Raw genomic sequence first — 12,970 nt, 5'->3', positions numbered from 1 at the left:
GGAGATAATGTAGCAAGAAAACATCATTTTTTTGGAAAGAGCTTCCAGTTTCTTTGCCAGGATCAAGTTCAGTGCATTCTGGCATCCCAGGTTCGGAGATGTGAAAGGTCCATTTTCCTGGTGCAGGAAATGGGTGGCATCGGGGGTCCTCACTGGCTTTGATGACTGCACAGTTGCACACCCTTGAGCATGCCATATGTGCTAAATGTGCTAGGACCACTTGGATTCGCTAATACTTAACCTATTATTCTGAAGTCTGGATCCTTGCAGACTTCCCCTGGAGGGCCATCTATACAGAGGGGACCTTCCCCCACCAGGAGATTTAGTCTCAGGGATTCTCCAGAGCTCTCTGGACACTAATAGCCAGAAGCCTAGGTCTTCCAGGTTGGCTGGCCAGGGGAGGAACTCAGCCCTGGGTTGCCTGCTTATGAACAGCAAGGCCAGCATGAGAACCCAGGTGTCCAAGCTCTGGGGCCACCTCTGTTCCCCATAGTCCCTCCAACCCCCATTCTAGACACTGCAGAGAGAAGCTCCCGTACCAGAAACAGTCAGTCCAAAGAGCACTGCCCAACTAATCCATTAAAAATGCATGCCTGGCCAGGTGCGGTGGCTCACGCCTGTAACCCCAGCACTTTGGGAGGCCGAGGCGGGCGGATCACGAGGTCGGGAGATCGAGGACCATCCTGGCTAACACGGTGAAACCCCGTCTCTACTAAAAATACAAAAAACAAGTAGCCAGGCGTGGCGGCGGGCACCTGTAGTCCCAGCTGCTGGGGAGGCTGAGGCAGGAGAATGGCATGAACCCGGGAGGCAGAGCTTGCAGTGAGCCAAGATTGTGCCACTGTACTCCAGCCTGGGTGACAGAGCAGGACTCCATCTCAAAAAAAAAAAAAAAGCAAGCCTAATGGCCTCCAACCATTTATGCACTGCATTTCTATTGTATTTATCAACTGCATTTCTATTGTATTTATCAACTGCATTTCTACTGTATTTATCAACTGCATTTCTATTGTATTTATCAGCTGCATTTCTATTGTATTTATCAACTGCATTTCTATTGGATTTATCAACTGCATTTCTATTGGATTTATCAACTGCATTTCTATTGAGTTTATCAACTGCATTTCTATTGTATTTATCAACTGCATTTACATTGTATTTATCAACTGCATTTACATTGCATTTAAAGCACAGTTTCATTGCCCTTTCCATAAGCAGCCTCGCTACAGCCCCGTGAAAGTAGGTTGGAGAGGTATGGATATTTCCATTCATAGGTGAAGAGATGGAAATCAAGTGACCCATCACCAAAATGCAAGAGCTTAGGTTTTATATGTAGTTTATAGCTTTACACACATCTGCGTAGTTGACCCAATGAAGTACCATCAATTTCTGATTTACAAATAAGAAAACTGAGGCTTAGCAAGAAGAAATCTCTTACCTTGGGTGATAAGTACATGGTAGACCACCTGGGATTTGAACCTCCAGAAAGGAGTGGCCTGCCTGACCTTTCCAGTTTGGCTTTCATTTTAAAGGCTAGCTAACTGTCAAGGAGGAGACATCGCTTGCCAAGACTGTTAAGGCAGCTAACATGTACAAGAACCTACTATGTGCCAGGTACTTGCCATTATCACAGCCTCCCTAACACGCACCCTGGGAAAGAGGTAAAATCATTGCTATTTTACCAACAGGGAACTGGCATTGGAGGAAGAGCCTTACTAACTACTGAAGTATTAAGAGACGGGTCTGCAATGGAACCCAGGTCAATATGACAGCAAAGGCCAGGCTGCCTGTGCCATCATCTGCTACCCAGCAGCTTTTCTCTCAAGAGGCCCACCCTGTGACTTTTTTGTCCCTCTGGACTGACCTCTGTATGCTGGCTACTTACAACTGTGAGGTCCCCAAGCTCCAGGACTTGTGACTCTCCATGGAGTCAAGGGAATCTACATAATTGAAATCTGACAGAAATTTACTGTACCCCATACATCACCTGCACATGGCAGCTGTCCAGGAACAAAACTGCTGGCCAATACAGTCAAAAGCTTTTCTCCGCCAACAGCACAACTCCTTGTCCAGCCATGGAGACAGAGGGGTGCAATGGGAAGGTACCCAGGTTAGCCTCTCAGCACTTTGGTATCGCTGAGTCACCCAGTGTCCACACCTGTGAAAAGGAGGTAGAACGGCCTCCCTCGCGGGGAGGTGGAAGACAGGAGACAAAGTAGGCACAGAAGCCAGTTCATAATAGGGTGAGGACAAATGCGAGCACCACCAATCTCCTGGCACCTGCCTGCCATCTCAGTGAAATGCTGGCCAGGGACAGGAGAAGCAGAGGGGTCTAGAATATCTGCCAATCAGGTCACCAACTCCCCTCATGAATTCAAGGCATCACCTCGCTCTTCTATGCCTTGGTTTCAGCGGAAGCCACGCTAGTGCTAACCCTTATAGGAGAGAATCCCCATTCCCTGGCCTATAGAAGTCCTTTCCCTCAAAGGCCAGTCAACCACCCTCCTCATTTAAGGATTCCAGTTTTTTCAAGCATTATAGTCTGCAGTCACCTACATAATATCCCTCTGATTGGATGGATCTCTGAGGTTGAGACCACTATATTTTCCACACCATTTTTGAGTCCCACCCACCTACCTAGCAAGCAGGTGTTGTAGCTGAGCTGGAGTGGGAGAGGCATGCAAGGGAGAAGTGTGGGACAGGAAAGAATGGTCTGCAGGGACCAAGAGGACAGCATGAAGAAGGCAGGAGAGGGAAGAGGCAGTCGGGAACATAGAAAGGCTGAGACAAAATGTACTCCCCGGATACAGAGTTCCTTAAAAAATTAAAATAGGCCGGGTGCAGTGGCTCACACCTATACTCACAGCACTTTGGGAGGCCAAGGTGAGAGGAAAACCTGAGGTCTGGAGTTCGAGACCAGCTTGGTCAACATGGTGAAACCCCATCTCTACTAAAAATACAAAAATTAGCCAGGCATGGTGGCAGGTGTCTATAATCCCAGCTACTTGGGAGGCTGAGGCAGGAGAATCGCTTGAACTCTCTGGAGGCAGAGGTTGCAGTACGCCGAGATGGTGCCATTGCACTCCAGCCTGGGTGACAAAGCAAAACTCCATCTCAAAAGAAAAAAAGAAAAAGAAAAATACAAATGAAAATAACAATTCCCAGATACACAGACTCTTTGCAACAACAACAACAAAACAAAAAAAAACTAAGCTTTTTTCTTTTGGGTACAGTGTTTTAGTACATGGGAAGGACCAACAACAAAAACAGATGTGGACGTGGCCTCACAGCCCCTTTCTGTTCTGCTCCTCCTTCATTCCTTTCAGCAGCCCCCGTCCTGTCCTGCTAGGCATCGCAGGTATTTACCTGTTCTCCATTCCCTTTGGTGCAGAACTTCCTCATATCAAAATCGAACAGTTGTGGCCAGGTGCGGTGGCTCATGCCTGTAATCCCAGCACTTTGGGAGGCCAAGGCAGGCAGATCACTTGAGGTTCAGGAGTTTGAGACCAACCTGGCCAACATGGTGAAACCCTGCCTCTACTAAAAATACAAAAATGTTAGCCGTGTGTGGTGGTGCACACGTGAATTCCCAGCTACTCGGGAGGCTGAGGCAGGAGAATCGCTTGAACCTAGGAGGTGGAGGCTGCAGTGAGAAGAAATTGAGCAGTTGTACCTCCCATTTTCTATGGGAATGAACAGCCCAGCTGAGAACCAACTGGAAGCCACCTGATGACTGTAGAACAGTTCTCTCCAAGTCAGCACTCAAAGGTCAGATAATGAGTGAATGGATATGCTCCTGCTTTCGGGTAACCCATGGCTTTTTTTTTTTTTTTCTTTTTGAGACGGGAGTTTCATTCTTGTTGCCCAGGCTGGAGTGGAGTGGTGCCATCTCAGCTCACCACAACCGCCATCTCCCGTGTTCAAGCGATTCTCCTACCTCAGAGTCCCGAGCAGCTGGGACTACAGGCACGTGCATTTTTAGTAGAGAGAGGGTTTCACCATATTGACCAGGCTGGTCTTAAACTCCTGACCTCAGGTGATCCGCCCACCTTAGCCTCCCTAAGTGCTGGAATTACAGGCGTGAGCCACTGCGCCTGGCCAACCTGTGGCTTTTTTTTTTTTTTTTTGAGATGGAGTTTTTTTGCTCTGTCACCCAGGCTGGAGAGCAGTGGTGCAATCCCAGCTCACTGCAACCTCCGCCTCCCGGGTTCAAGCAATTCTCCTGCCTCAGCCTCCCAAGAAGCTGGGACTACAGGCATGCTCCACCATGCCCAGGTAATTTTTCTATTTGTAGTAGAGAAGGGGTTTCACTATATTGGCCAGGCTGGTCTCCGAACTCCTGACCTAGTGATCCACCTGCCTCGGCCTCCCAAAGTGCTGGGATTACAGGCGTGAGCCACCACACCCGGCCCCATGGCATTTTTATAGAACTAATTTCCAGCGGCGAGCCTGAAGGAATGATTTGCCTGAAAGTCTTAAAGCTCAGTATTGAAGTAGGCCAATAGTGAGTACTATCTAAGCCTCCCTCTTCCCTCTGCCTGACAGGAAACTCAATAGTCCACTTGGCCAAGAGCCATTGTGTAGACAGACCCTCGGGAATACAACAGATGGGTTTTTCTCTGCTTCCAGGCTCTACTACCTATTCTAACCCAGAGATTCCTGTGCCCCATTTTTCCCAGATTCCTTAACATTGTTACATAGAATTTTTCTGTTCTCAAACCTTCCTCAAATATCTTATCTTTTTTTTTTTTTTTTTTTGAGACGGAGTCTCACTCTGTCGCCCAGGCTGGAGTGCAGTGGCCGGATCTCAGCTCACTGCAAGCTCCGACTCCCGGGTTCACGCCACTCTCCTGCCTCAGCCTCCCAAGTAGCTGGGACTACAGGCGCCGCCACCTCGCCTGGCTAGTTTTCTGTATCTTTTAGTAGAGACGGGGTTTCACTGGGTTAGCCAGGATGGTCTCGATCTCCTGACCTCGTGATCCGCCTGTCTCGGCCTCCCAAAGTGCTGGGATTACAGGCTTGAGCCACGGCGCCCAGCCCAAATATCTTGTCTAAAGAAGTGGGTCATTACGACCACACAAAGGGACCTATCACAGTAAATGTTTTGGGCGTCTGTGGAAGGCGAGTGGGGAAATTTCAAACAAAGAAGACCCAGATTCTGCAGCTTCCTCAAACTGCAGTCCACCATGGGCAACGGCAGCCCCAGGCGTCAGAAAGCACTCCAGAATCTGTCGGGCCACACCCTTCAGAGAGGCCCTGCCTCCAAGGCCAGGGTGCACACTGCCACACCCTGCTTGGTCTCCTAGACAGGCACTTCCCCATCTCCTTCTTTCATGAACAGTGGTGACTGGTGACTCGGGCAGCACTGCTTAGCAGAACTAGCGCTGGGAGTTTTGTCCAGATGGGGGGAGGGGAGGTGGAAGGTAGTGGTGTTAACAATCAGTGACAGTAGATCCCACTCATTTCCCTAGTCTATTTTACGACTTTGAACTCAGTATGCAAATTTATGCAAGACGAGATGCAAAGCAGTACTCTGAGCCAGAAGTCCCGTTGCTTTTTCCCCCTTTTTTTTGAAGCTGCACTGAACCACTGTAAATCAGTGCTCGCCTCTTCCCCCCTTTATTCTTCCCAGGCAACTGCAGATGCAGAGCCTCCCCAGGCCCGCCCGCCCGCCTGCCTGCCTGTCTGCCGGCCCTGGGACTTTGAATGACTACACATTTCTATAGCACCTTTATATGTGCAGCGGGCCAGACGGCCACTCTGGCGGCCCCGCCCCTCAGTATAATCCCCTGCATTGTACACGGTAGGGAAGGAGGCTGGGGAGATACTGAGGGAACTGGTCTAGCCCAGCCTTAATTCTGAAAGGGCCTGGCCTGGCCCAACCCTGCTCCCTCCTCGACCCTGACATTTCTAGGCACTTCTGTCCTCTCCACCACCAAACACATACACATGCTTTTAGAGTCCCAACTTCAAGCAGATCTCAGGGTCTCCTTTCGGTTTTTCTTCTAGGCCTACCCACCCCTTCCCCCAAGTCTGACTTCTCAGTTTCTTTGAACCAACAAGCCCCAGCCCACCATCCCCGTGGGATACAGGCTCACTACCACCCACTCCTTCCACCCACTGATGTGCCCACCCCCACCCCTGCATCCTTGCCATCCCCAGGAAGCCAGCAGCAACACAGCCCCTGAGTCCCGGGAACAAAGACAAAAGAGCTAACAGCAAAGCCGGAACTGCTGAGGTTCGCTGCCTCGAAATAAGAGGGTATGTTTAAAATTCTCAAAAGCAACCTGCTCAAAGAGGAATGCAGGCTGGAGGGGGGTGCTCATTCTTCGGAGGGGAGAGAAGAGGGGACGGGAGATGGAATGGGAGGCAGAGGATTCAGCGCTAAGATCTCCGTCCGGGCCAGGCCCCACCCAACTCGGACCCAGCACTCTCCATCCAGTGACCCCAGTCTCTGCCCCAGCCTAAGACCCTCTCCCGCACAAAAGCCTCCAACCTTGACCCCTTTTCCTCCTGCACCCTCCGGCTCCTTCCTGAAGTGCTCCCCTCCCCCAGCCCGACTTTCTCAGGCACCCCTGACATTGGTCACTTCTTTTGAGTGCACCCACTCAGCTTCCAGCCCCGCCCCCCACCTTCCACCCCTGCTTAACATCCCCTCTTCCCAGGCTGGTGCACAAAAATGCGGAAGGCGTCTGGGCACTGGGGAGGAGAAGGCAGCTGGGGCAAGCTGGCGGAAGGGAGTCCCATAACCAGGCAGAAAATCCAGAGTGACATTCTTCCCATGAACTCACCCCATTGTCCCTGGCCTCCCCTGACAACTCCCCCCACCCCCTTCAGGCTCCAGGGAAAAGTGAATGGGAGAAAATCTGCCGCATCTGTTCCTGGCTAAAGACCCTAACCGGCTTCAGGGATTTGGGAAGTAGAATTGGTTTTCAGGCTTAGAGTGAAAGGAAGAGTAGAAGAAAAAAAAAGTAAAACGTTAAAGAAGGCAAGGCATCACACACTTTATTAAAACCGTCAGCAGCCGAACCATCCTATGAACTTCGAGGCCTTTCAAAAAGTTCACCCTGCTGAGGAAGATGTTTAGTTTGTCAGAGTTCAGCTCAGAAACTGCACAGCACCTCCCCGGTGGACCACGAGGGGTGATGAGGAGGAACGCAGGACTGGGGGTCAGGCACCCCGCAGTGAAAGGATTTCGTGGGGGCTTTTTCCTTTCATTGTTACTTTCTAAGAGAAGCAGGAGGAAAGGGTTAACTTGCAGGCAAGCTAGGGAAGGAAGCGAGCCGAGGAAGAAGAAAGGGACTGAGAGGCTCCACTCAGAGGAAGCCCTAACTTGCTCTGTACTCCAGAGCAAAATGTGCTAAAGAAACAGAAGAAAGATTTCACCTCTGACCCCTAATTCCATTCTCAAGGAGAACAGGGGAAAAAACAATAGCAGACCAGGAGAAGGGAGGCGGGCTGGTGCGTGGGATGGGGGGCTTACGAAGACCTCAGAAGCTAAAAAGCAAGATTCTTGTTTTCACTTTTTCTTTTTAAGTTTGATAAACTTAGACTCACTTGCTTTTTCAGCAACAGCAGCAGGCAGCGGACACATTTCACCACTGTCTCCAAGAGGAAAGAAAATAATTACAGCTTCCTCCCGACCACTGGGGCAGGAGACTTTCGTAATTAAAAAAAAAAAAAAGTGACCTCCTTAGAGACTGGTTGTGTCCCTCAAATAACTTTTTGGGAGGGATGAGGGCCCCCGAACAAAGAATATCGGGTCCCCATTCTATCCTACAGGAAGGGGTCCCTCAATTTAGGATACGGGCGGGGGTGGGGGGTGGCAACGCATCTCTCTTGCCTTTCGATCTGGGGCCCAGATGCGAAACTGCACAACCTGGCTGCCCCTGTCCCGGGAATGCAGCCGGCGATCCGGCTTAAGTTACATTGATTCAGCTGCTAGGAGACCCCTCGCCTACCAAATGCCTCCCTTTTATTTTTCCATTCAACGTGGTAGGTAGCAAGAGCCCTGCTCGTTCCCTATGGAGAAACGGTAGTGTTCGTTTTCATTTTTCTCCTAAGCGACCCATCCTACAAAGTACCAAGTCCTTTCTTTCTAACTCACAACCTCAGTTTAAGGAAAGGTCCCTTGGGACGACGGTGCCTCCTCCTAGCTTACCTCCTCTTCCAAGGTTCCTGGTGTCACTGGCACCCCGCAGCCTCGGCCTCCCGGCAGCGATCCCACCAGGACCCTTGGGTCCTCAAGTAGTGCCCCAAATAAGATTCGAGTTCCTACTCCCATGGATCTGACCACCGTCCCCCTTCTCAGCAAATCCCTCCTCCAGGATATAAGTCTGGGTCCGTTCCACGCGGGTAAGACTATGGCAACAGGGATGCCTTTCCTCTCCCCATTCATCCCCACCAAATGAGTCGCCACGGCTCTTCCACTTGCTCTAACTCCAGTTCCCCTCCCTGGGCCTGACTTCCGGGTCCCGCTCGCAACAGTCCCCCTCGATCTGGTCCAAGGTCTCCGCTCTGCCGCCCTTAAAACAGTCCGTGAGGTCCAGCCGCCCGTCGGGCTTCCCCGCTGCCCTCCAAGTTTCTCCCAACTACTTGTTCCAGCCCGCGTTACCTGCAACCTGCTCCGGGCTGGCGCCATACTCGGCGTCCCGGCGCTTCTCACAAGTGCCCTCGCCCATAACCAGCGCCTGCAGGGGCAGCTCGGAGCCCGGGTGGGGATAGCAGCGCAGCCCCTGGCCGCAGCGCGGGGTGTAGACGCCGCACGCCTCGCCCTCCAGCCGGGCGCACACCGAGCAGCAGCCGCAGCCCGGCTCCCGGACGAGCTCGGCGCATGGCATGCGGGCTCCTCCGGCCACCGCGGCCACCGCGGCGGGCGGCGCGACCGGCGGGGGCCCGCAGGCGGCCAGGCGCTCGGGTGTGCAGGGAGGGCAGCGGAACAGCACCTCCGCGCGCGCCCCGCCGCCGCCGCCACTTGCGCCCAGCAGAAGCAGCAGCAGCGGCAGCAGCGGCGGCGGCGGCAGCGGCAGCGCAGGGCAACCCACTCTCGGCAGCATGCTGGCGGTCGGCAGTGCGGCGCGGCGAGCGAGCGGGCGGGCAGGTGGCACGGCCCTGCGAGCGCGGGAGCCGCCTCCTCCTTTTCTTCCTCCTCCCTCGCCGCCGCAGCCGGGTCCTAAAGGGCCGGCTTCTCCCCGCCCCCTGCCTTCTCCCCTCCCCCTTTTGGAGACCACTCCCTTCCCCCCGACACTCCCTCGCGCCGGCAAGTGCGTGCGCGCACGCCCGTTCGCCCACCCCCGCGTTGGCTGCGGTCTCTGGGGGTCGCCTACTCTTCCCGGGCAACGTCCCTCCACACTCTTCTGGCCCTGACTCTGACTCCTGTTGGAGAATACGGATAACTCGCGGGTTTGGGTAGGACCGGCGTGGCGGTGGAGAAGAGCGCGTGCTTTTGTCTGCTCTCAGTTCAGTTCGCTAGGACTTCGTTTGCGCACTTCCCATGTAGCCAGCACTGGGCTAACCGCTGGGGAACACAAAGGACATACGGCACCGTTTTGACCTTCCAGTAGATTTCAGTCGGCTCACACCAACTCCTTCCATCCCATGGTGTCACCCGCCACTGACACGTGGCTTGGAACAATGACTTCTTGTTGGGTGGTTCCTGCGGAGTTTCAGACCCGTCTAGACCAGGCTATACCCAAACAGCCCCGAATGGTCTTAGTGACTGTTGCAGTTTTCCAAACCTGGGAGCTCGTGACTACAACCTATGAGAACCCAAAGTGCAATGCCCCGCAAAACCTGCCCCCTTCCTCTGCCCCAGACCCCCTCCCTTCTCCGCCTGCTAAAATAATCCCTTAGCACCCTGGGCCCCCACCTACAAATCTCGAGGCACTTGTTGCAGGACAGATCCCAGAAAACCCAGTTGCAGGGGTCTTGGAGAGGTCAATCAGCTCTCCAGGTGTGAGAGACCTGCTCTGGGGTAAGGCCATTTATGGCTGTCTTCAATAATGCAGATGGACAAGGATGACCTCCTTTCATTGTTCTGTTTGATTTACTGAGTCATCTACCCAAGCCACCCCCAACCCCCATCATTCCAGGCTGGACTCAGCCATAATCATCAACCATCTCCTGGGTTGTGACCCTAACCAAGACCCCCGTCAGAGAGAGTCCCTGAGTGAGAGATGGACCATTAAGCTGCCTCCAGCGCAGGTTTAATCTCCCTATACCTCAGCGCCCCTCCTCCCCAAACAGACCCCTCCACTCTGGCTCTTTCTAACTAAGGCTCAGAGCCTGTTTGATTCAATTCAACAGCTAGTTAACCCAGTGGCCACCTGGCTCTGAAGGTGACCTAGATGCCTCCAGGAAGGCAAGTTCCTGGTCTTAAGACACTAAGCTGGGAAGAGTTATGGGGAAAGACTTTGGTAAGATAAAATAAATAAATAAATAAATGTTTATCAGAGGCTTTGAATAAAAGAAATATTTTGGTAGATAGGTGATGTGGTGGTTGAGGAAAGGGGAGTTTCTTGGGTGAGTGGGAACTGAAATTGAAGCTTGTAATTCCACCAGAGGAAATGGACCATTAGCAAGGGCACAGGCAGAGGGAACACCTGAAGCAAAAACACAGAAATGGGGCCGGGCGCGGTGGCTCACACCTGTAATTCCAGCACTTTGGGAGGCCGAGGTGGGTGGATCACCTGAGATCAGGAGTTCAAGACCAGCTAGCCAACCGTGGCCAACATGGTGAAACCCCATCTCAACTAAAAATACAAAAATTAGCTGGGCATGGTGATGCACGCCTGTAGTCCCAGCAACTTGGGAGGCTGAGGCAGGAGAATCACTTGAACCTGAGAGCTGGAAGTTGCAGTGAGCCAATATCGCACCACTGCACTCCAGCCTGGGGGACAGAGTGAGAATCAGTTTCAAAACACACGTACACACACACGCATACATGTGCGCGCGCACACACACACAGAGAAATGGGAAAATGAGGCTGGGGATCAGAAAGTCAGTCCACTTCAGCCATGCATGATGCTTGCAGAGAGCAGCGGGGTGGCAGGAAAATCCAGTTGACTGCATGGAGGTTTGGCTTAATATGCTGGGCAGTAAGGATACAGCATCCATGTTTGAGCAGAGGAAGACATGGATGGAGCTGGACTTCTGGAAATCATTAGCACTATGTAGAGTGCCGATCTGAAAAAAAAAAAAAATAAGTAAAAAGCACTATGTACAGTACCAATCTGAAAAAAAATGAAAATGAAAAAGACACAGGAACGATCGTGATCATTTCAGCTTCATTCTCCCTGGTGTCTCCTGCCTGCTTTATAAGATGTTTCTGTTGGCCCCACTCACTGAGCTCCTGCAGAGTAGGGACAGGGTCTAGAACAGCACTGTCCAATAGAAATCTACTGCAAACCGCAAACTTGAGCACATGTGCAATTGTAAATTTCTAGTAGCCATATTAAAATATAGTAAAAAGAAATAGGTGATATTTATTTTAATAATATTCTTAATTTGGCAGTATGTCCAAAATACTATCATTTCAGTGTGTAATCAACACTAAAATTAATGAGAGTTAACATTCCTTTTCTTATACTAAATCCTCAAGTTCTGATGTGTATGCTATACAGCACATTTCAGTTGGAAGTAGCCAAAGTTCAAATGGTTGATAACCGTGTGTGGCCAGGTAGCTAGCAAATTGGACAGCCCACAGTTCTAAATACTGCCTGGCACTAGGTAGGCACTCAATAAATATTTGTTGAGTAAATGAAAAGTACAATCTCTCAAAATATTCCTGGCAGGGCCCCTCATTCTCTTTCTGTCTTAATTGCAATGCTCAGGAGCTGGGGATGAAAGGCTGTGATGAGTCTATTAAGAGGCTAAGAGTGGCTGGCATTCATTCATTCATTCATTCTTTCATTCACATGCAGCTGCTCACTTACCTTTTGAGATTCATTCTCTTTCCACCTCCTTTTAAAGTTCTTGATCTTTTAGCCAAGAGCAGTGGAGATGAGCAGGCAAAGTGATGCTGACTTGACAAATGCAAAGTACTCAATAAGATTTCACTTTCTAATGAGCCTGAAGGCCACACCCAATTCTTTTTTCCTAGTTCCCAGATTAATGGCCAGTTTTACCCTTCCCCACCCTAAATACACACAAACACACAACAAAATAATCCCATCTTTTTAAAGCTTTTCCTAACCTCTCCTGAGCCAGGCCAGCTGCTACGGAGGCTTGAATCACAGAGCATCCTCAATCCATTGAAGCCTAAAGAAGTAGCGGGACTCAGCCCAGGACCCAGAGCTGGTTACTGGCTGGCCTACAACTTAACCATTTTGCTTATTACTGTAGGCCCAGGGCTAGAACAATGCCTGCACAGAGATGCTCAAAGAATATTTGTTAAGTGAATCCAGGTTCTCTGCTCCATGTCTCTTGCTTTGCCCATCCCATTGTTCCTGGAGCATTCTTCACTTTAGATTTCTCATGAGTCCTCTGCAAAGGTATGTCCTCAGGCTTCAGAGCCTGTCTGTGCCCAGCGGTGAGGACTGGCTGAGAGATGGGGACAGGCTAAGACTGGTTTTCTCCCTTCCCCTTAATCCCTGCCTTTTTCCATCTCAACCATGTTTTATGAACCCCACCCTTACATGGTTTCCTGTAACTAGGTACCATCTGTACTATTATTTACATAATTTTTTTAAAGTAAGGCAATTCACTTTTCTTTTTTTTTTTTTTTTTTTGCTTACGATCTTTTTTAAAAGAAACTTTGTATCACTACCATAAATGGAAATGCAGTATTGATGGTCATCTATATAGATGGTAACCATAAAAATAAACACAATGAAAACAAAACAATGTTATTTGATTTGAGCTGGATACTGTTGCCTGCTGAAACTTCTGAAGCTGGTAAACTCTCCCCAAGAAAGATGAGACAATCTAAAAGAAGCATTCAAGTTAAGTCAACCCAAGCTGAGATTTTCTC

General features: G+C 50.7%; 1 protein-coding gene across 4 annotated transcripts in view; it reads right to left on the bottom strand.

Moving 5' to 3' along the window:
- The window catches only part of IGFBP2 (insulin like growth factor binding protein 2), a 30,590-nt gene extending 20,850 nt beyond the window's left edge, over positions 1-9,740 (bottom strand). The window contains exon 1 of one of the 4 annotated variants that reach the window (XM_023220710.2): positions 9,292-9,740. Coding sequence is in view for 1 of the 4 variants with exons in the window: in XM_023220690.2 (XP_023076458.2) it covers positions 8,615-9,056 (442 nt within the window). In the remaining 3 variants the exon portion in view is untranslated. Of the gene's footprint in view, positions 1-1,987; positions 2,010-8,614; positions 9,171-9,291 lie in introns of those variants that run through there. The other 3 variants (XM_023220720.2, XM_023220690.2, XM_023220699.2) reach the window with 3 other exon arrangements.
- Between the last annotated feature and the right edge of the window lie 3,230 nt (positions 9,741-12,970).

Source organism: Piliocolobus tephrosceles, chromosome 11, assembly GCF_002776525.5.
Source record: "Piliocolobus tephrosceles isolate RC106 chromosome 11, ASM277652v3, whole genome shotgun sequence".
Taxonomy (NCBI): Eukaryota; Metazoa; Chordata; class Mammalia; order Primates; family Cercopithecidae; genus Piliocolobus; species Piliocolobus tephrosceles.
Note: the sequence above shows the minus strand (reverse complement) of the source record. Positions and strands in the feature narration are given on the sequence as shown.